The sequence below is a fragment of the Neopsephotus bourkii genome, unplaced genomic scaffold (assembly GCF_033783945.1).
Source record: "Neopsephotus bourkii isolate Nb327-2 ecotype Australia unplaced genomic scaffold, CSIRO-AGI_Nbou_v1 NB_730, whole genome shotgun sequence".
Lineage (NCBI taxonomy): Eukaryota > Metazoa > Chordata > Aves > Psittaciformes > Psittacidae > Neopsephotus > Neopsephotus bourkii.
In genome coordinates, this window is record NW_026901228.1 from 1080256 (window position 1) to 1104053 (window position 23798).

A 23798-nucleotide genomic window follows, 5' to 3' on the forward strand; every position below is an offset into this window, starting at 1 on the left:
CTATCTCTCTGTGGCCATTTTATTACAGGAATAACTTACGAGGTCAAAGCTTTTTAAAGGCTACTTGAGAAAAAAAAAAAATTGGCTAAATTTCACTTTATTTTCTGCCTGTCCCATCCCCTGGCATGGGAATTGAGGCTGAGTTTGAATCATACACAGGTGGCTGAAAGGTGTTGCCAGGTGCAGACAGGGCTGTTCTACCCCTGTGTCCTTTATTTCAGGACTCTTCAAAGCCACTGTCACCTTTGACTGTTTTTCTGCTATCTGAAAGCTAAATAGCTTCTAAATTTAGCCCCAAAATCCTGTCTGGGTTCTCCTCTGGACCTTTTTTTGACATTTCTACACATCTCCTTGGGTGTGCAGTGACACTCTTAATTACAGCTGTGGTTGCCAGGGAAGCTGTAAGCACAGAAACAGCGCCTGTAAAGAATCTGTCCTCCATTTCTTGTTTGAATAAGGATGTTTACATATGTATAACAGTGTTCAAAGAACAGTTTTTTATTCCCGGTGTTTTAGTTTCCTGTCTTCTAAAATCTATTTGCCATATGAAAATTTGGCCACAGTTCTTCCTTCCTGGATGTTAAAAAGACTTATCAAATGAAATTGGATCACAAGACAGTTGTTCAGACATTGCTATTCTCTATGTTTTTCTGGCAATAGAATCAAAGGTAAACAGCCTTCAAAAACATTATTTCTGAGTGGGTCAAACTGGCTACCGGAACAGTTTATTTAAAGCAAGTTAGGACTTCCCCTGAGGCATTAGTATGTAGAAATGCTCATACTTCCAGATCATTATCTTCTTAGAGAAAGCAAGCAAGTATCTTATGAGGAAATAGTTAAACAATTAGCTATTTGAGCAGCATCCTCTGTAGTGCTGTATTTAGCCACAATGATGTCTGTTGTTACTCCTTAGCTCTTTATGTCATGTCTTTTTGCCCAAATTTCTTGTATGCTTTTTTCTGCATTACATAAAGTGACCCTTTTGAAGAGGCCAGACTATGCAAAGGAATGATTTTTTAACTAACCTCAAACAGACTTTCTTGTGTTTGATGATCACTGACAGCCTCCAGTTGAGGATTACTGCTATTCACCCTTGCTCATATCGGTACCTTTTGTTTCTGTTATTAGGCTCACTCAGTTTTCATCTATTTTTGACAGGTTGATTAAAGCTCTTCTATGGGAGTAGGAAATGTCTTTAGTGTAGAAATAGTAACTTGGTGTAGAAATAGTCTATTGGAGGTTTAGGCGAGTTTTGATAGCAAGTTAATGCAATGGACGATCTACTGCCCTTGTTTCTGCGAATATCTCTTTGAAATGTGGCTTGTCTCTTTATCCTTAAGAATGCATTTGTCACAAATACAGTCTGCTATGAAACAAGGCTCTGACAAAATGTTACAATACAAAGATTTAGAATAATTATTTTTCTCTTCCTATGTGTCATTGCATTGGAAGTATGAAAAAATACTGGTTTAGCCTGAGTCTTTTCATGAATTATGTACTCCAGTGTTGAGACCTCTACACTTTCCCTGCTCATGGAGAACTTCATGATGCCTTTGAGACGTGTAGCTGTACTGGAAAGTGGCATGTACTGGTTCATGGGATTCCTCTCATATCTTACGGGGGGGGGGGGGTTGCAGTGTTTTTAGCCCAGCTGCCTTTAATACAGATCTGATGAAGAGGAATTTCAGGCAAATAAATAGATGACAAATAATTTGCAAGTGGAAAGTCACAATTTACGTCTTTACCTGAAATATTCTGAAGACCTTCAGAAGCAACACCATGTGTTTCTGCTTGTATTTAATGAGAGTACTAAGTACGTACAAAAATAAGAATTCCAGGTTTTGCACATAGGCAAGTGTCTGAATAAAATGAGCTGACTGCCTGAGAAGCAATGTGTTTGCTGGAGTGCTGCATGTGGCAATAAAGTTAGCATGACGGGGAGGTGGGCACGTAATGGATATCTTTTAAGGTGCCTTATGTAGTCTGCTTGATTAAAGAGTTTGGGAGAGTAACTAAGAAACACAGCAACAGCTGAATTTAGAAGATTTGAGGAAATGAGCCTGAATTAGGAAATCTGGATAAATTTGAACTTCAGCTTGGGCTGCTCTCAGGATTATCATGATGATATTGATGAGTAACTGAGAATTTGTCCTACCTTAGTCTATTCCTGGGTCTGAGACATACTTTGAAATCTCTCCGTCCTCCAAGGTTTGCAAATAGGGAAGGTGTAAGTTAAGTTACTGAGAGCCTGGTTTGCAAAACTTCTAGTATTCCTCAGTAAGGACAGAGCTTCCCTATGGGAAATACTGGAACTCATTTGTGTTTGGTAGCATGGAGGAGTCACCATTAAAAATTGCATTATTTAACACGATTGCATCACTTTTGGGTTCTGTCTGAATTTGTTGAAATTCTCTGGCAGAGGAGGTTGAAATACACAATCAGAGTGTTCAAAGTTATACTGCGAAATTGTAACAAAAGTCTATCAGGAATTTATTACATCAATACTCTGTGCTAACGTCACAAAAATGTCCTATTTCCATCTCAAGATTTTCCATCATCTAAATGAGTTGTACTGCTCTCCCTGTGCCTATGCTGTGGGAAAACAGGACTATTCCCTTTTTTAAAATCCTGTTGCCATCAGATGTTTTTTATAGTACAGCTTTATTTAAGGAGGTCAGATGCCTTTGTGTCCCTGCTTCTGTAGCAAGGTGACCTCTATTAGCAAGAGTGAAACTCCTTATCCAAGCAGGCTGAACCTTCACAGCAGCTACCTGGCATATGGGAAAGTGCTCACAGATCTTCCTAATGCTAGTAATGGTTAGTGGCATCTTTAAAACAGCGCCAGTATAATTAAAGCATGTAGTTAGGTTTCTCATTTAGTGTCTATTAGATGAGAAGGAGTTGAGGCAGTGTATTGATTTAAATATATTGATCTGAGAAGTCACTGTGTCACTCGCCTCCTGTGTCGGCAGGGAGGGGGGCTGTGGGTTCAGAAGCTTCTCCCTGCCTTTTAAGTGCCTGTGCGACCTGTGCTTGAGCAGAGGCCCATTTACACTCAGTAATACCTTTTGAGTTTGTGAATTAAAGGACTAGGAACATACATTTAAAGAAAGGAAAAAAAAAAGTTTTCTTTCATGTTGTTATGAGCCTTCTTGATAACATTAATTGCACATGGGTCTAACTGTTTTGTGTTCTTTTTTTGCAGTCATCTGCTGCATTATTTTGTCTGAAATAAAAGCAGGATTATAATTCATAATACGTGCTGATTATCAGGATACAAGGAAATGCATCAGCATTTCCTATTCTGTAAAATGGAAACTGTCACGTTGTTGTCCAAGGGAAGTTGTCTAAATGAGACTTGTCTGTGTCTTGGGGTTGCAGCTTGGCAGCTGAGATGAGGTGGCGTATTGTGCTGACAGTGTCTAACATTGCATCTTTAGAAACTGGCAGAAAGATGCTGTCTACGGAGGGCCCCAAGCTCTGCAATTGAGTTTCTTAGTGTGCTCCAGCAGAGCTTGAAACCATTGACCTTCAGGCCATATATGATTTACTGATGGGGGTAGATATTTTTGGTGACATTTGGCAGCAGCTTTCTTCCAGTGATGGGCCCTTGGCTTTGGAAGATGCTTCCTGCCTGGTCCAAATTGCCCAAGTCTATATTGATCTTCAGAGCACTCTGCAATGCACATCCATTTTCGGAGCTACTGTGCAGTTGGGCCACTGAGAGAAGTAAGATGTAGGAGAAAGAGGGGAATTTGATGGTCTGGACAATTTAATTTTGTCCTTGTGATATACTGCGCAAAGGTGTTCAACCCTGAAAAAATAAAGTCTTGGTTTATTGTATAAATCTCACACTAATAATAAAAAATAAACACTATCTTAGGCTTGTTTTAAAATCTGCTTTTACTATGAATTGAGTAGCCTGAAGAATGTATGCTAAATAATTCATAATGAAGTACAGTGGAGTGAGTTTCTTTCCCGATATACAGAGGATGATGACACTGGTAAAGATAAAAAAGCTATACTCAATTTTGTTTGGACAAAGTAGATGATTTTCCCAGTGGCTGGGTGATGAGCAAAGTATATGTAAAACCACAGCTGAGCTGCTATCCTAACTGCTATTGAGCCCTGCGGATGATTTTTGATTTGAGTAAGGACTTCCATAAGATATCAGGGCTCCCAAGCAGCCAGCCCGGCCCTTCACTGGGATGGAGCCCCATGAGGAGTGGGAATCATTTCCACAGCTGTTTTTTGGAGCCTAGATGCATTTGTGCAGTAGATTTCTCTTTCTGTGTGTTCAGAGTTCTGTGTGAGAGGAATGCCTGCTGTGAAGTCGTCTTTATTTGCACTATTTATTTAGACTCAGAAGGCAGCAGAGGAGTCTCTTCTCCAGACGAGTTCTCAGCTTATTCTGCAATCTGTTACAAGGAGTGTGCTAATTAATAGACCTTTCCTTGTTTAGTTAAAATATTAAATATATCTGCTGTTACAGTCATATATAACACAAAGAGTAATCTTGCAAATTCTTTAAGGAAGAAAACATAATGTAAAATCAAAAGAAATTAGGAATCATAACGCAAAGTCAGCATGAACACAACTGCCTCATCAGGATTTATAGAGACTGTGAAATTGAGCAATAAAACCAACCTTTGGATGAATTTCAATAACAATAATGTGTTAAACTTACCAACCTTTTTTGCAAGTCCTCTCTGGTCTATTTAGAATCTATAATCAGTCTGCTATGAGATAATGAGAGCATGTGCCTCTTTGTTGAGAAAAGCAAGTGGGAATAATTCAGCTAAGGGTCAATTATTTGAGCTTTGCAAACTGTTTGATGTGAAAGGCTTTTTTTCTGGGTTTTTTTTTTTTTTTTTTTGCTTGTACATTTACTGAATGTATTCATTAGATTATCTCTTAAATTTCACAGCTACCAAACTAATAATGTACAAAATCTCTCAAATCCTTTCATACTAGAAAAACCAACAAAACCCAACAAAGATAAAAACAAACAAAAACCCCAACCCCCAAACAGTTAAACATTTGTTCCATGGCAATATTACATCCTTTCCAGATGCAGCTGAAGCTGTTAGCAACTTTGACTCCCAGACTTATGCTGCTTACTGTCCTTCAGTTAATAATGTTCTCCTTTGAAGGATGATTTAAATGTTTGGACCTGAATTTGTTAGGGCAAGGTGCTCTCTTTGTATGCAGGCCCATGGCTGGTGGCTGCCTTAGCAGCAGCACATTGGGAAAGCCCTTGCTTTAGAGCTGTGATCAGCTGGTGGAGTTAATCTCTTAACTGCTCTCAAGGGTTGATTCTAAGTTTTAACCTGAATTAAAATACGAGGTTTGCTTTGTAGGAGATCCCAAAGATTCAGCTGAACAGAATCTGGCTCACTGAGTCCCATGGTCCGCTAGGTCTGCTTTATAAAGTCTTTAGCTATTGGAGTTTCAGCAGTGCATGGATTTACTGGTGTTATTCTATGTATTTCACAGTCAGTAACCAAATGAATATTAATTGCAAAATGAATCATCTTTTCCCCTTTTACTTTTAGCCTGTGTGATTAAAAACATCTCTTCTGTGTCACTGTCCACTATGGTGCTCCCTTGTTTCTGGAAGGGTGGTCTTTTTTTATCCTATAGACTTCAAGGGAAATTAGTAGCATTACCTACCACCAGTGGTGGTTGCAGAGATGCACAGAATTGTTCCTCTCATAGTAATGACCTTGAGTATTATGAAGAACCTCAAGGTTTACTAAAAAAAGTAGAACCACTAGAAGTTTGTTAATTGAAATGATGAAATATGTTAGAGACAATACAAATGAGTTTAATGCCAATTCAATTAGAAGTGCATCTGTTTCCAAAGCTGCTAGAGAAATATTTATTTTCAAATCACTTTTAAGTCAGCCTCTTGGAATCCTGTTGGCACTGTTGCTTAACGCTATGTGCACACCTTACACCTGCAGCAAATTTATCATTGGGAAGTGCAGCAATCAGGTGGAAGCCTGTGTCTTAGCTTGTAAACCTACTAATTGCCTGCTTCTCCCACCACAATCCATTTGCAAATACAGAGGGATGTGGATGGACACTGTAGCCCCTTGCTGGCTGTGCCTGATGTGGTATGTATGGCATCTTGTGTAGATGGGAAAGAAATTGTTTTATTGCAAAAATTCCCACCAGTGCTGCAGTGCAACCCACAGCCTCTTTGTGCTTCTGCGCTGCTGACACCTACCAGCCCATCATCCAGCTGCCTCCTATTGCTATGTCTCTTTTGAGTTACACAGCAAAAATGAGACAACAGTCTTTACACCATGTATTTGAGACATAACCTCTGATACCTACCAGACCATCATCCTCACTTTATTTATCTGCCTGTTATTGCTTTGTCTCTTGAGCTGCACAGAAGAAACGAGACAAGTAGCAACGGGTGGTGCTAACATTTTGTGTTTGAGCCTTCCCACTACATCCTGTGTAAACTGTGGGCGCTTTGTTTATTAGAGACTTTTTAAGGAAGAGATTCCATTTGTGGCTTGTAGAGCAGCAAACGCATTGTTCTGAGTGAATAAATAATAGTAAAATGAGCTGTGCAGCCTAGGTAAATGCATCTGTTCATCCATTATGTTGGCAGTGTCTCAGTAATAACACAGTAAGTCTTAAACATCAAAAAGGCTTATTTGATCATCCAGCTCATTTTTGCTGCCAATTCAGGACTATTCCCAGTAGTATATTTCAAAGTGCCTACTTAAATATGCCATGCACTGGTGTTTCTATTACTATCTCCTGTGACATCTTGTGTGCAGCTCCAACACTGTGGTGTTTAGGAGCCTGCTCTTGGTTCAGATAGGACAGGGGCTCTTCTATGTTGTTTCTAAATTGAATGGGATTTATTTTAATGGTAGTTGAAATTTTGAGGACCAAAACAAGTTGAAGGAAGTTTCAAGTAATAATATAAGAACACATAGAAAACAGGCTGAATATGGCTGGGAAGAAGAGGACATCTTTTTCCATATAGTGTCTTGGAAACTCGGCTTTTTGGTACCAGGTTCTGCAGAGGAAAGAAAAATGAGGAATGAGCGAGATGTTTCAGGATGACACTGACAAAAGCAGCTGCGTAAACTCAACCTTAAGCTAGTCTCCCCAGGCTGAGTGACAGTGACTCAGAAATGTGTTTATGCTATATCCTTTATTCATATTCTGTTATGGTAAGAATTATTTCTCTGGGTAATACCCTGAATGTAGAATTCTTTGTTAATAGGTTGCTTTAAATAGGATATCTCCCTTGTTACAAGTTTTCTAGGCATGCCAATGCTAGGAATATTGTGTGTCTTTTCAGTCCACTGACAATGGCAAGCCATTGCTTGGCTCCTACAGAAAAAAAAATAATCCAACATCCTGTTCTCATGGGCAGTGGTTGAGCTGAGCACTTTATTTACTAGTTCTCATAAAAAGATATCCATAAAGGCATCCCCTATCTGAGTGGAGGGGATACATCACAGAAATGCTTTTGGAGGCAAGTTTTTGTTGAATGAAAACTTTGATCCTTGGGTATCTCGGTGTAGAATTACCTTTAAGTTATTCACAGAAGAAGTAATGGCAGCCTGTGAGAAAAGCTTGAAAGTAAGTTATGTTCCCAGTTTGATTCTGAAGCATTATTCAATATGGAAAACTGGCTTCCTCTGGGCAGTATGGTAATTTAATGCTCTATTAGCTGGCCGTTATTTGTTTATACTTAATGTAATTTACAAATATGAGTGAGGAAACTCAGAAGGTAATGAACTGGCCTCTTAGCAACAGGACACCTTTAGAAATTCTGTGGTCTGCTGAGAGATCTCCCAGGGATGGAATACAATAGGCTTCTTTAGTTTTGTATATTATAACTTTTCCTCCCTCTTCTTTATAATTTTTTGTATTATATTTCTATTTTTTTCCTTATATTTCTTTTTCCTGTAGAGGTAGGTCTTGAATTGTCAATGGGCTTACCCATTTTGCCTTCACTGATAAGTTGATAACCCCTCTGTCTAATTCTACTTTGAAACAAGGCACTTTCTTTGTTTCTGTTGAGAGTTAATTACCTAGGCTGTCACACAACCCAAGAAAAAATGATATTTCATACAGTGGTGGAACAGAACTCTTTGGAGAACTGCCTAGGAAATGCCTCTCATAAATCTATCATGACAAAATTTCTTTTACTTATCATAATGTATTATGAGTTGCTCTGAGTGGCAACCTAAGCAGGTGGAGTAGAATATTAGTGGGATATTAGGGAGTTTCATTTTGGGAGAAATAGCAAATCTGTTTTGGAAATATTTGTGCATGTGAGTGCATGGCTATAACCTCACCTAGATGAGAATACGAAGCATGCAAAGTTGAAATATATGCAAACACCATGGTAATGGATTGAGTCAGTGTCATGTGAAAGGTGGGGAGATTTTGTCAGCTGTCTTATCAGCTCCCCAGGAAAGCTGAGACCCTTGTGCCTGGCCAGTCTGTCAGCATTCTATTATAGGGACCCTTCACTGAACAGTCCTGCTGGATTTGGTGATTTGACTGACTTGTTCAGGGAAACATGCTAGCAGCATAGGGGGGACCCCTCAGCAGGTCTTCCCAACTTTATTTGAATACGTTACTGCTGAAGGCAAATGCTAGTGCCCAAGAAGGACCAACACTAATAGTTTATGGAATCACACTATTAATATAGAATCATGACCAATTAATGTTTGTGATCACTGGTGATAGAGACTGTCTGCAAAAAACAAGCCTGAAGTGATACACAACCATACTATAATCACTAATAACAGCTAGCATGAGTTAGTTATTTAACATGCATAAGATAAAGTTCTTACCCGATAGGCATACCTGTGGTGGAGGAAACGGGTTTAGCCGGTCGACTGATCCCAGAAGTTACAATGGAGTCTGCCCTGTCTCTCCCCGTCTCTCATTCACTTTTATGTTTTCAGTTAGAGCTTGAGTGACTCTAGTCATACATTATTTTATTATTGTTTGGTGTAAAATTCTGTCACTTCTTGTTTAAAGATGCAGCCAATAAAAAATACAAAGCACATGCTCAGTGAGGGGTGGTCATACCTTGGAGGTGGCTAACTTTGAGATGGAGGTGTGCATTAGTATTATAATGAGCAAGGTTCACCTAAGGAAAGGGATAGGACAAGTCATAATGGGCTTAAACTTCAACAAGGGAAGTTCAGGATGGATATAAGGAAAAAGCTCTTTACTGCGAGGGTGGTGAGGCACTGGGACAGGTTGCCCAAAGAAGTGGTGAGTGCTCCATCCCTGGCAGTGTTAGCACCTTGTACGACACGGTCTAGTCCTCATGGCAGAGGGTTGGAACTAGATAATCTTAAGGTCCTTTCCAACCCAAACCATTTTATGATTCTGTGATTCTATGATTTTCCCACAGTTGTTGGCTTAGCCACTGACATCTTCTCTTATGATTTTCATTTGACAACTGCTGTGCAACTTTTGTTAGACCTCAGTTTTCTCTAATTTCCTCTCCCCCCCCTCCCCTCCCACCCTCCACCTCCCACCCCCCCCCCCGTGATTTTCTTGTGGGCAGAAATAATTAAGATACCCAATTCTGGTGGCTTTGGAGCTGCAAATGAAAAGGCAATGCAACACATGGAGATAAAATATATCAAAGAAAAATCAGAACACCATATGAGGACAAGGTCTGCAGCTTTAGGGAAGAGTTACAGCATGAATTATTGGGGAAATGATTGCAGCTGTCAGGGTGCGGGGTGGCCTCTGTAAAGGAAGAGGGAACACTACCATCATGAAGGAAAAAAAGAGAAGAAATACGACATCAGTGAACTCAAGGAAGGAACTGTTGTTTCTACCATTTTTAAGGCACTGTTTAGAAACACAGCATCAGTATTTGTTGTGCTTCTTCTAGAAAGAGGATGTTTTCTGGTAGGGGATACCTAAATTAGTTTGAAACCTTTCTTGATGCTGACTTCAGTGTGAAGACCAGGACAGAGGCAGCATACTGCTGCTGTGGGTCAATGCTCAAGATGTAACACAGTCCTGGTTTGGAGTAAGCCGCAGATTCAGATATGGCAAAGTCAGTAAATACAGCTCCAGGCTGGAATAATTGTTGTGTCTCAGCCTTAGTGTTTCCCAGTTTTTTAGGGTTATTGTCTGGGAGTTTTAGAGGGCAGTTGCTTCTGTGTTAGATTTTTCTGGTCTTTGTTGTTTGTGGTTTGTTTGGGGTTTTTTCCCTATGCTGCAGTGACTGTCACCTTGATAGACTGGGGAAACCCTTCATGAAAGAGTAATTGAATGAGCTGATTTGGTATTCTGTAGGTAAGGAATGTAGAAGGAGTGTTAATGCGATGAAAAGCAAACAGAAAGAAGGCATAAAAGTGAGAAACATCAGAAATATGGTAGGGATGAAATTCAGTTATTTCCATGACCATCGTTTCCAGGGCTGTCAGAGGGTCGAAGCTGCCTTTAATAAAGGCTGATCTTAGCAGCCACTGACTTTCATGGTCTAACATGAAATCTCTTTTTTGTTTAAATTAAAATAGTACATACAGACATGACAAGCAGATAATAGAACCTGAAGGAGAACGAATGCAGCATGGTAAGCAGGAAGATGCAGGAGTTATTCCAGACTACCAGCCTGAGACTGGTGCCAGTAATTTCCCAGAGGCACGTAGGGTTTGGTGACCCTCCACTGCCTTTCTGCCCACCAGGAGCTCCATGGCCAGTGCTGGGCTCTGCAAAATCTCTTTTCCCATATGCCAGTTCCTAAAACAGCTATGGGGTTGTGCCTCTAAGGAGGAACCTTGTTTTTTCCCAGAGTAACCTTGTTGGATTTTAATTTGACAAGGTGTTGGTCCTTCAGATGTCTGGAATTCTCATTTTAAGAGGTGATGATCTTGGAAGGACTTATATATCAAGCTGGGTTAAGGTAAAAAAAGACATCAAAATGCCATTTATGAAGCCTAGAGTAGGCAAAACAGTTGTATAAAGAGAACTGCCAGGAAGAAGTGGGAAGCAGGTTTCATCTGCTTCTCCCAATAATTAAATCTTCCAGTACCTAAAGTGGCCTAGAAGAACGTTGTAGAGGGACTTTCTGTAAGAGCAAGTAATGATAGGACAAGGGGTAATGGCTTTAAAGTAGAAGGGGGTAGATCTAGATTAGATATAAGGAAGAAGTTCTTCACTCTGTGTGTGGTGAGGCACTGGAACAGGTTGCCTAGAGAAGTTGTGGCTGCCCCATCCATCCCTGGAAGTGTTCGAGGTTGGATAGGGCTTTGAGCAACCTGGTCTAGTGGAAGGTGTCCCTGCCCATGGCAGAGGGGGTGGAACCAGGTGATCTTTAAGGTCCCTTCCAACACAAAAAAGGAAAAGAGAAAATTTTAAACTTGAGAATTCGGCGCTGCTCCAGCTGGCAGGCTGCAGGCAGGTCCCTCACACATGTGTGCAAGCTGCTAACAGCACAGTGCCTCCCCTGGTTCTGTCAACTGGGAAGGGAGCCTCGGACTCCTTGCCTATGCCAGCATTATGGCCACAATCTCATAGGGAGGATAATTACTACCTGTTGATGACCACCAGCTTCACAACAGATACTTTGGCAAGTGTGAGTCCTTCGTATCAGTCAGTTTTATCACAGCCTTTATTGGACTAAACCAAGTAGAAATAAGATTTAGTCACTGCTGTTCTTTACAAATAATAATACCATAATCTTGTTTTAGGAAGGTGTTGTCAGTCTGCCAAATGTCTCCTCTTTCAGAAGTTCTCATTTTGTGTTGATTACACAGATTGCTGTGAGACAACAGAGGATCAGAATTCATTAGCTGAGGTGATTAAAACCTTTCTTAAATTTTTGGTTTAGGTTACATTGAAGAATCTTGCACAGTCCCTTGCCCGTTTGATTGCAAATTAAGCGATTGGTCCAGTTGGTCCCCTTGCAGCTCTTCTTGTGGACCGGGGGTGAAAGTCCGATACAAGTGGCTCAAGGAGAAGCCTTACAATGGAGGTCGTCCCTGCCCAAAGCTGGATCTCAAGAATCAGGTGAGCAGCATTAAATAGCCAATAGAATTCTGTCTGTACTTACTGTATTTTCAATTGTGATGGAAAGGTGCTGTGTTGGTGAAGAAATTAAAAATAGGAATTATCTTTGGGATCACAGCGTGTGTTAGATTTTGTAGGCAGTCCTCAAAACTTCTTGAGGATTGAGGGGGAGATGCTCATGTAACAGCAGAATTTGACCAGAAACACATACATCTTATGTGAAGAAATATTCATCTCCCTCCCAGAGCACAGGAAGCCCTGGATGAGTAATCCCATCTGGACAGTATATAGGCATCAGAGAGTTCAGATATCATGGATATTTTAGAACTTCTTAATTCTCTCTGAGACTATGGTTGCTGCAGAAGCATTTGTTAAATATATGTATTCCTATTTTTAGCAACATCTTTCAATGTAACATAAGTTCCCCTGAACATTAATTTCTGTATATTCAATATTGAGGTATCCCATCCGAGGAAAGTAATCTCTAAACTGCTACTCCTAAGAAAAAAACAGCATCTATTAAATGCTAGTTAATGCTGTATGCATTTCTGCAAAACTGGTAGTGATTTCCTACCTTTGCTGATTAATTCTCAATGCTAATTAACACTGATGAAGTACCATTTAGTTTTGCCTGTCCTTTATTTTAGATTCAACTACGAAAATTAATTGGACAGAAACAGTAATGCTGTGGGGATTTCAAATATATGTTATGAATGTATATATAATATGTTGCATAGTATGTGTAGAAGGACTTTAATAGTATTCATGCAAAGATTTATTTGTGTATTGGCTTGTAGGTGCTAGAGGTGGTGGATCTAGTTGTTTTTCTGCACAAGCGTTGCTGCAGCAGTCCTGTCCCGAGTTGCAGCACCACTTCTAACACCTGATTCTCAATTTGCCTCATTTTTTTCACTTTTCTTTTTTTCCTTTTTTTTTTTTTGTTGGTGATAAACTTGGAAAATACTTTTCTTTTTCCTTATTACTATTTGAAATTCATAGGCAGTAGCCTAACAGAAGCAGCAGGGACTACAAAAATATAAAACTGCAATAAAGTGTATGTTGTCCATACCTCAGTGCTATTCTTAATAGATCAGACAGATCACCAAAGAGGCAAAATGAAATCCCTCGTTAAGTTGTATAGTAACAATAAGCTCCTTTGTAATGAAAAGATACTGGGGTTTTTACCCATAGACACAGCAGACTACTTCCATTAAAAGTAAACTTACTGCTATAAAGTGTTACCTATTCCCATACACATTAGGTTTGCTAGTTTCAAAAGCCTCACAGAAGATATTAAAGGAAAGAAGTTGTTTAAACTTAGAAATTATGCCTTTGTACAGGTTATTGGTGCACTGTTCTTGTAGAGTTCTGCGGCTGATATTAATATAAACATAGTTGGTGGTTTTTGCTACTTTGTTGGGAGCACACGTCTTGATGTAAAACCCACTGAATTCGTTAGAGGGCTTCCTATTGCAGGCTCAAATAGAGACAGCTTAGAAGTACACTAAGGTCTATTTCTTTAGATTTGTGCCTTTGTTTTTCCAAGTGCTTTTTTTCTTTTTTTGGGTGGGTTTGGGGGCTCTTTTGTTTCTTTGTATGTGGGCTTGGGTTCTTCTTTAGAATAGCAACAGTAACTATTTAGCTGGTTTAGTGCACAAATGGATTACCTGTTACCAATTTAGATTTATAGGATTGGATCAGATGCTGTATATTTCAGAGCTTTTAAAGTAAGAAGAAATTGTTGTGCTAATAAGAGAAATGTGTGTATATACATACATGCAAAACCATATATGTACAATCAGGTATGCACAAATATACACATATTGCATTAATATTCTATTCCTTGCCTCCTCAAGTGCTTCTCAAAATCCTTTGCATAGTTCAGAAAAAGTTTTGCTCTGCACCCACTGGACTTTGACTTCCAGCGCAGATTTAAACACACTAAGGTCTTTAGACACATTGCAGCATGCACAAGTTGCCTACCCAGATGGTAAACTAAATTAGCTATCCCACTGCTGATTAGCTAAGATGGACACCATTATTAATCCACTGCAAGGCAGAATGTCTTCTGTTTCCTTTGGTCTGGGCGGTGTTTAAAACCTGAAGCAGAGCTCTATAGATTCTTTACGTACAAATATGTGACATCTTAGTTATTTTTATATAATCTCGGTGAAACACCTGCTGTAAAATATTTGCTTCTGTTTGATACCAGACATGGGAAAAGCTAAATCACCTTGGTGCTGAGATATGCTCTTTCACTGGCTACTGTGCTGTATTGTGGTTTTCGCATTTTATAAAGATATTACATAAACTTAAATAATAAACTCCTCCATGTCCCTTATTATTTTCTGTTGTATTTTTAGGTTTTGGTGGGTTTTTGTTGTTGTTTTTGTTGGTTTGTTTTTTTTTTTTTGGGGGGGGTGTTGTTTCTGGTTGGTTGGTTTTTTTTGTTTTTTTTATGTAATTATTGCTTCTGAGCTTGGGTATTGACATTGCTTAATCAGTTGCTTTGGCAAACTCTCAATTTTCCAGTGTCTTATAATTAAAGCCCTTTGTCAGTTTGTATCTTTTTTCATTAAGCCAGATCATCTTTTTACCGTGTTCTTGTGAAGGGTGTTTTCTAGGCCTCTTGGCAGACCCCTGTATGGCTTTGCTTTTTTTTTTTTTTTAATGCCTTTCAGATATTTGACATAAATTTAACTAGACAGAGCATTACTTGAAACACTGTTACAGCAATTCTCTCTTACCATTTCCCACCATGTCTGAGGCCCTGCCAATACAGATACGTTAGCAAAGCTACTGCTTTGGAGAGAGGAGCAATTTGCATGATCAAAACAATTGATCTGATGATGTGATTATTTGAGTCACATAAACAAGACTATTCTTCTAGAGTCAGTTCAGCTTGACAGTCGTACAGCTTGCTTATGTATTTAGAACAGAACTTTTTAGCAAAAGTTTAGTTTCATACAGAGATAATGACATATCTTATTACTGCATGATATTCCATGGGGTTTATACTCTTAATTCCACAAAGGTTTTGGTTCCACAGGTGTTTTGGCTCTTCTCATCTTGAAGCTGTTCTTTCAGATGTCATTCTCCCCACCCCAGCCGGTAGAGCCTGTCAACAGTTCACTTCTTTTGCAGTTGTTGTGAGATGTAAAATCAGAGTTAGGAGAATTATTTCAGCTTTTACGTGTTTTTTCTCATTATAGGTGATGAGCTAAGTTGTGCCCTTACAGGTTTTATTCTAGGTTTTATTATTTTCTAAGTGACAAACAGTTTGCATGGGCTGTATGCACTTGGTGTACTGATTTGATATAGTCACTGCAGCCTTAAACTTCCTCTTGTGTTGTTGCCCTGTGAAATTAAAAGATTAATTACAATATCTAGGGGAAGAGATGACAGTATTTTAGTGCACATCTATGTCATATGTTGAATTACTTTCATTTTGTACCTCTGAAAATTGTTGAAGAGTTGGCTAACTACTTTTTGCTCTATCTCTTAAAGAAAATAGGTATTGCATGTAGGAGCACTGAAACCCTTGTATAAGGATATGATTGCTTCTGAAGAGCCAATTGGATTATGGGGTCAGCTGGCAGATGTTCTTGGCTGTGCAATGCATGTTAAAGAGATGTAGCATTTACATTTTTCTATTTCTACTCTTATTTGAGTGCACTTACACAGCATGCAGTTTCTAAGCTATTTAATATGTAGTTCTACATGATGAAAGGTTAAATATGAATTATGGGGGGTTTATTGCTTGAATATTCCTTTATAGGTTTTTATGATTACTACAAGAAAATGCATCTTATTTTAAAGACTCAAGAATTCCAAGGATTATTTTTTTATTGATTGCTGTAATATATATTCTTGTCAAGATTCTCCCTCTTCTCCTTCCTCCCCCTCTTTCTTACCCAGTCCTGCTAAAGAACAAATATCATAGCAAGTAGTTTATTCCCTTTATATATACACTGTATATATTTAAACAAGCATTTTTAAAGGATTGGGAGCATTTGTAACAGCAGGCATAGAAGGAAAAAAATGTAATAGTTTTGAAATTTAAACTTACTGCTTTCTTTAAAATGAATATTTTATTCTTAATGACATTTTCCAGTGTTCACTCTAGAATATGAGAAATACAGACACCTTGCACGTTATGATTGCAAGTACTTTTTCTGAAATTGCATACAGAAGTTTAATGAAAGGGAAAAGGAAGGCAGTGGATTTACAGATCAGATCTCTCAGATGAAGGTGTGATGTATGAATTTCTTGCAACTTTTTTGTAGAAATTGACTGGTTTAGTCCTTGCACTTTAGAGAATTTTTTTTTTAATCACCAAACAAATATTTCAGATTCCTTTTCATAAATGAAAATCTTACAAAATTATAGGCTTTAAAACCTCACCATTAGAATGGATAACGTTGGATGGGCTTGGAGACTGCTGTTAACTGTCGAAGTCACGATCTCTTGCGATGCAAAGCTGGGCTTGGGCTAGAGGTGGAGAGGAGGGTTGTGTGTTCTTTCCCCTTTTCTAATCTATAATGTTAGGGAAGGTCTGTTCAGAAAGGTCTTCTGTTTCTTTTTGGTAAAGAAAAGGCTTTTACCATTTCCCAAAAAAAAAACAAAACCACCCTGAAGAAAACCAACACAGACTTGCTTGCATTCAGTAGCCATTCCTCTGGGCAATTCTTGGCTCACATTTGGCAGTGAGTCTCCATTATCCAGAAATGCCCTTAGACTGTGTCAAAGGAACTTTGTCTAAGGAAGAGCAGTGTGACATGGCTTATCACAGGGCATGAAACAAGATCCTTTTATTTTTTTTTAGGTCTGTAACTGTTCTGAGAGCCATAATTTTGTATACAATAAAGTTTCTGAATAAGCAACTTATAGCACTACTGTCCTTCACCTGTTTTCCTTCCTCCAGTTTATGTTCTTGTCCCTAACTTGCTGACACAAAATACTTGCAATCTTTCATTTATCTTTGTCACCTGATTGGAAATTATTAAAATAGTATTTATTCTCTTAATTGTGACTGTGTCTGACTATGAAAGAGTTCATTTTCGTGCTTTGTTTTGCTGTAGTACTTGGTTGTACTATTGCTTTGTGTAAATATATATTTTATACCTATCTATGTATCCATATACACACTGTATGAAGTGTTTTCAAAACTGTTAGGCTCCTGTGTTAGAAGTTAAATTTGATCCCAGTGTCTGTCATTGGTATCACTGAATTAGCTCATGGATATGAGCTGTATCACAATCCATGGATAGTGAGTTGCATGTATAATCCTTGCATATCAGTATGAGAATCTGTTTTTCAAGAATATTATTAATAATGTATTAGCTATAAATAGCTCCTTGTAAAGCACTTCTTTTTATAATAGTGATTTCTAATTTTCAAAAATGTCACTGAACTTTTTTGAGGTGCTAAAAATCTCTTTGTCTCACAGTTTTCAGCTCTCTGTAGTTTATTTCAGAGCCTAGTCCTATACTGCTGTATCAGTAGCATCAGCTGTGTAAGATACCTTTCTGTGGCATGCAAGGACATGTCTGACCTATATTTTCCTCTGGGTCTGCCTGTCAACACTCATTTGCTTTGTGTACAACTTAACTTTGTAAACAAAAATCCTATTGTTAATCTTGGTGTTACCTTCAGAAGGTCTGATTTCCTCCCACTCTGCCTTAAAGGAAGGAATTACAGCATTAAAAAAAAAAAAAAAATAGTCCTTTGATTCTAGAGTGGATTTACATGTCATAAAAATGAAAGGGGTTTTTGCCCGCTATATTAATACAGTAGAATTTTCATTGTCACAAAATAACAAGAAACTCTTGGTTTCCTTACTTCTTTTTTCCTGTGCCTGTAACTTCTGATACTAAACAGTAATTTAGTTCATTAAATAAGCAAAGGTAGCAAGACAAATCTGTGTACTCTGAGCACTGTCTCTTCTTCCTGAAGTGAGTGTCTGGAGAATCCACTATGTGGGTGGGTACTGCTTCGCTTCCCAAGGTAAATACAGCCATTTCCCATGTTGTCCTTCGGCGTAATAACCCTCTAGCATCTACTCCAATTCCCAGCATATATTAATTTTTTATTCACCTTTAGTAGCTATCCACAGTAGATTTTCATTTCTTCTGCAGGTTTTCTGTTGAGTAAAGAGTCATATAAACATATTTTCACAATTGCCACTCATGAAAAGTTTTAGCTTTCCAAAAAATTGAGGAGTTTAAACAATTTCCTCAGAAGTATTTTTCACCTGACTTTTTTTTCTCTCTACATAGCTGTTTTAAACTTCTCTTTAATAATAATGTATCTTGATATATAGTATAATGCTATTTTCTGTAAAGGTGAGAGTACATTTGCACTTTGTGAAATTAAATATCTTACAATTCCAGTCTCTTTCCTAGAATTACTCTGAATCCACAAAAATTAGTAGCCTTGTGCTAACTAAACTACATTTTTCTGCCTGCTGCAGCCCCTTCCAGGTTCTTAATGAAATATGTATGAAAACAGGACTTTTTGCAGTAAAAGAGAAACATATTTACATCTGTGGAACTGAAAATTTACCCATAATTATTTCTGGACCAAATTCCAAATGTGCCTACATTTGTTGTTGAAAATAAATCTATTGTTTAATATGATAGCATACTGCAAAATATAGGAAAGACAGGAGTTATACTAGAAGTGCTTTCTCCTGTTTATTTCTCTGTAGAGGAGATGGAATTAAATGGAAAATCAGTCATGGAAGGTCATGTTGCCCAGTGGAGAAAGTATTAACTTTTCACCTAAGGAACTGGAGTTCGATTGGTTTGCATGATATTTTTTAAGGAAAGGAGTTTGGTTTGTTTTGAATCTCCTGTGGACAATATGTCATGTTGGAGGACCAGCAAACCCTGTATGTCGTAAATCAGCATGACAGCATCTAACACTGAGACTGAACTTACTCTTGCTTGTGTTTGTCTTAGGAGCAGGAGAACACAAAGGATTGATGCTTTGATTATTCCTTAGCAGCAGATGTATTTATTTTTTTTCCTGTCCCTCACTCCTTTTAGAAAGTTTTATGTTTTTCTGCAAAGTTTTGCAGTGTAATTTGTTCTTGGGTTTAGGTTCATAATCATTAAGGAAGGGGAAATGCTGCATAGCGCATAAAATAAGGACCTAGCTTCTTTTCTAACGGGAACAAACCCAAGAATATTCAGAATAAAAGATATTAACACATCTTCACCTTTTCATATGGTAGAAGTTGCATTATTTGGCATCATGTTTTTTACGACATGTTCAGAAAGTCTGAACTACACAGAATTATCCCTTTTCCTGCTTTTGGCAACTTAAACGAAGATTTGGACATGCCATTTTCTTTACTGTCTTCTATAATTCTTTTCTGTACAAAATTAGTTTCCAAAGTATTGTCCTGTGGATTACAAAATAGTGTTTGCTATAATACAAGACATGAATGTGGAAATTTTTTTCTGAAATAGATTTTAAGTCAAGTAATGAAATTAATGACAGTAATTTATAGTTAATAGAACCTGCCACATAATTACTTTAAAACTTTTTGTAGTGTCAATGCAACAAGATATGGGCAAGACACTGAACAGGAGTGCATTAAGCAGAAGGCACCCAGATCTGTCCAATCTAGCAGCTTGTGTGCACAGCCTGAATCACGGTGCAGATCATCCAGCCTGAACAAAGGTTGAGTTGGACTGAGTTGTGTTTAGTTGAGTTGATAGATTAGGTATCAGCATTGGCCTGATTTAGCATCTACTAGCATCAAAAACCAGTGTGAGGCTAATCTAGGAAGGAGCTTATAGAAAGCATGTCACGGCAGTCTGGCCCCAGCACTGATGATGGAAAGACTGCAGCAAAGAAATGAGTTTCCACTCAGCAGGGCAGAGTATCTCATATATCCTTTGGTCAGCCAAATATCTAAGTTTGGGTGTGTTTCATATAGGCCTCTATGTGGAGTTCTTCTGTGTTCTGTCTGCCAGGTATGCAGCTCTAGCTTGGTTAAGATTTTGGTCACTTTTTTTTCATTTTTCCAGTGGACAGCAGACTCCTTTAGACAGACTGAATTTTCTCATAGATGTATTGCAGATTCTGTGTGTCCTCAGATTAAGGAGGGCTGCATACCAGTGGATGTCTTTATTCTAAGAGGAATAGAGTTTATTAAGCATGGTCTGACTCACGTGCATGCTGTGAATATATCCTAAGCACTCAGAGCATGAAATTCCTACTTTCTGACTCTCCTTTATGAATATGTTTGAGCAGTAACTTCCTTTCCAATTACTCTGTCATATTCATGAAGATGTCCTATATGAATTCATCTGTCAGAAGTACTGAGAAGCCCAGGAACACTCAGGCATCTCTTGCATTATGGTACTTAAAATAACCCTCATCTTGCTTTCTTAAAGTATTTAATATTGCTGTGTTGTTCCATCTACAGCAGTTATCATTGATTAATACTTAACAAGTGTTAATATTTTTTCTGGTGGAGGCATTTCTTCTGGCCATTGCCCAGGAATTGTACCTGTATCATTTGTTCAGTTTGCTTTGTTTTATGCACTGTAGCTGACTGATAGATTCAGGAATAGATTTATTATTTTTCTTTCTATGTTGTTTAATTGGTTTCTTCCTCCAAACCAGCAGAATAAAAGTGCAAATGGCCTTCTGTACTCCTCTTGATCTCTCCTCACATGACTGGAAGGATTGTGCCAGGCTTGCCATCAGCTAAATGTGTGCATTTGAACTGCAAGTTGAATACATGAATTTTATATCTTTTTTAGGTGACAGCATCAGGATTGTCAGCATTACCAGATTGCTAGCTGGAATATAAACCACTTTGAGTTTTTGGATTTCAAGACCCAATTACAGCTTTCTGAGCAGTTCTCAAATACAACCCCCATGTCAGGAAGGTCTGTTGTTTGTAAGGACTGTTTTCCAAAAGCTGAAATCCTTTCTAGTCACATGTAGGTTTGGGGAAAGAAAGGAGAAATCAAAGCTGTCTCCCTTGTACAGGTGTCTGGGGCTGTCCCTGCCTCCTGAAGTCACTGTTTTAGCAGGGACACTAAGAAAAGGGTTGCAAATATGAGTCTGCACAAACTCAGCTAGTTCTTCATCATTACTGATAATTGTGTCCCATTTTTGTGTTGTAAATATGTGTTACAAGCTATGGGCACAAGTACAGAAACTAAACATGAGCAGACTTTTATGTGTGAATGAAACACCAAAGGATAGATTCTGTTTCTCCAACATGATGTATATTCTGTCCTGTCTGATTTTATTTACTGCTTCTCACTTGAGGAGTACATAAATCAGCAGTCCTGTGTAGTCTGTTATGATTTATTGCTTAATTAAAAGTTATGAGGGCTTTTAATCTGTCTATAATTTATATTATTTTTGAGTCAGCTGTTGCCTATATTGTAACTTAACTAGGAAACTTGCATCACTTTATGAAGGGAGCATTTTGTGAGTCCTGGTACTCACTGACAGATGAAGCACACAACGCTGCCTCAGATGTTCCAGATTGACTTTGGAGTTCAAACTCAGAACCAAAGATAATTAAATATTAGTGCACTTAATAAAGTTTACTCAGCATCGATTATCGTTTGATGGCAAATGCAGTCTATGTATTTGCTAGAGTTACAGACTAATTTTAATAGTGATGAGACTCATTTGTGGTTTCATAATAAACAGATGTTAGCTACACTTTAATAATTTAAAGAGCAGGCTCAAAATGGTTATTTATGTTTTAATGGAGAATTAATTTGGCTGCAGTATTGAACCACATGCTGTTGTCGAAATAATAGGACAACCAGGGTTTTTTAGTTTGGTTGTTGGGTGGTTTTTTTTTGTTTGTTTATTTTTTTAGTTGGTAGGTTACTGTTGTGTATTTTCCTTAATTAAGGTTATAACCAGCATGTATAATAAAAACAGATTTTTCTTGTATGTTACTATTGAAGAAAAAGTATGATACAGTAACTTCTGTAGTGATAGCAGAGATGGCTAGCTTGAGAATTTCTGCAAAATGTGAATAATTTAATTGAACAAGTTTTGAGTTGCATGTTTCAGAACACTCATCTGATCTGAACTTAGGTTTATCTCTTTCTTTCTCAAATATTATTATTATTATTTGAAAACATGCTAGTTCCAGTAGCAAAGCTTTGTCCTATCCTAGTGCTATAGATTTCAGGTAAAATGATTTGATGTCTGTTTGGATTTCATTAGTGGTAAAGGAATTTTGCCACTGTTGTCAGGAATAAGGATTCCATATACCTGTGAGTCAGCTGCCCTCTGTTGGTTAGTTCAGCTTTGCTGTGATTTCATTTGTGCTTCTTGTAACTTCTCGTGGGATGGACAGGAAGGGCCTTCCCTGAGTCCCACCTGCTGGTTATGTGTTTGAAATCAGTTGAGTTCTAACAGTAATCCTCCTCTGTTTGGTGCAAAGAGTAACCACTGCAAAAAAAAGCTCGACTTCGCTTAACCTTGCTTTTAAGATTTGTATTTTCTAACTTCATATATAATTACAGCGTTGTCACTGAACAGTCTTAATAGTTTCTGAAACAAAAGCTTTTTCCTGAGTTTTTTTTAACCCTTTTCTTGACAGTAATATTTTACAATCATTAATAAAGAGAGTGGAATTTGTTTTACTTGATGAAAATGGTTAGATACGAAGTCATGTAGCCAATGTCCTATGCCCCATTAGATAAAAACTGTAGATGTCTTTTGGATAGTCAGAAAGATTTTATCCAGGCTATTCTGCAGGAGTTTGCAAAGTGGACAACTGTTATTAATTAGTATGAACTTTGGCAATTAGAAATGCTAAACCAAATAATATGTCAGCTCTGCTGGTCAGTGTACATCCAACAATTTATTCAAACATCTGTTGAGCTTAGGTGTTCTTTATGCTCTTCTTAGTTCTGAATTATTACTTACACTAAGTAAAGATGAGAATTTTTCCCTTTTTAGAGTGGCAGTATGAGGTTCGTGAACTTTCTAATTGACTACCAGGCATAAAGACCTTTTCATTATTCTTCTGAAGAATCTAAGTAAAAAGAGTACTGATGTAAAGTAATAAGGTTTAGCAGTCTTTTCTAAGCAAGGCTTTGAAAAGACCTAGTAGTCATATGCTATTTTTATAATGTCTTATTATATATCTGCTTAACTGGTGAAAATAATATATATGTATGTGCTAATGCTGTTATACAGTGTTCTATTTAATACATGGAGTTGAGGTTTTTCGTTCAGTCTTCATTGTGTTAGAAGACCTGTGCTCCTTGGTGCATATGTTCATGTAATGCAGCTGCAGCAGCCAAACTTCCCTGAGGCACCTCAGTTGGTTTTGGTTTCGGGGGGAATGCTTAGTGCTCACTAAGTCCAACATATGCCCCTTTATGAGTCTGCAGATTTTCAAAAATCTTAAAATAAATCCAGTCTGTTGCTTTAATTTACATTCAGTGTGCTCTCAAGTGGCCATCTGGAACATATATTTGTATATGTAAATAATTCTTCTGACAACTAAGTGGTACTATCTTTGCTGCTATTAATCCGGTTGTTAAGGAATTACTCCTTTGTAAGTAGGGATCTGAACCTGGATCAAAACATTCATGCCAAAATTTTAAGTGTCTTGTACATGGTGTCCTCTTTGACAAGTTAAATCCTAGTTTTAAGTCCAAATTTTAAAACCAAGTTTTGATGGAAAATAATAAAAATAACAAAAAAACCCAAACAGGCTGCCGCTTTGGAGCCTTATGTTTCTAAGTGTATGGGCA

The 23798-nt window shown here is 38.0% G+C and overlaps 1 protein-coding gene across 3 annotated transcripts in view; it reads left to right on the top strand.

Moving 5' to 3' along the window:
• THSD7B (thrombospondin type 1 domain containing 7B) overlaps positions 1-23798 on the top strand; it is a 349927-nt gene that overhangs the window by 255582 nt on the left and 70547 nt on the right. For all 3 annotated transcript variants that reach the window (XM_061354342.1, XM_061354341.1, XM_061354343.1), the window contains one exon: positions 11855-12033. In XM_061354342.1, the coding sequence (XP_061210326.1) occupies positions 11855-12033 (179 nt within the window). The remainder of the gene's footprint in view (positions 1-11854; positions 12034-23798) is intronic.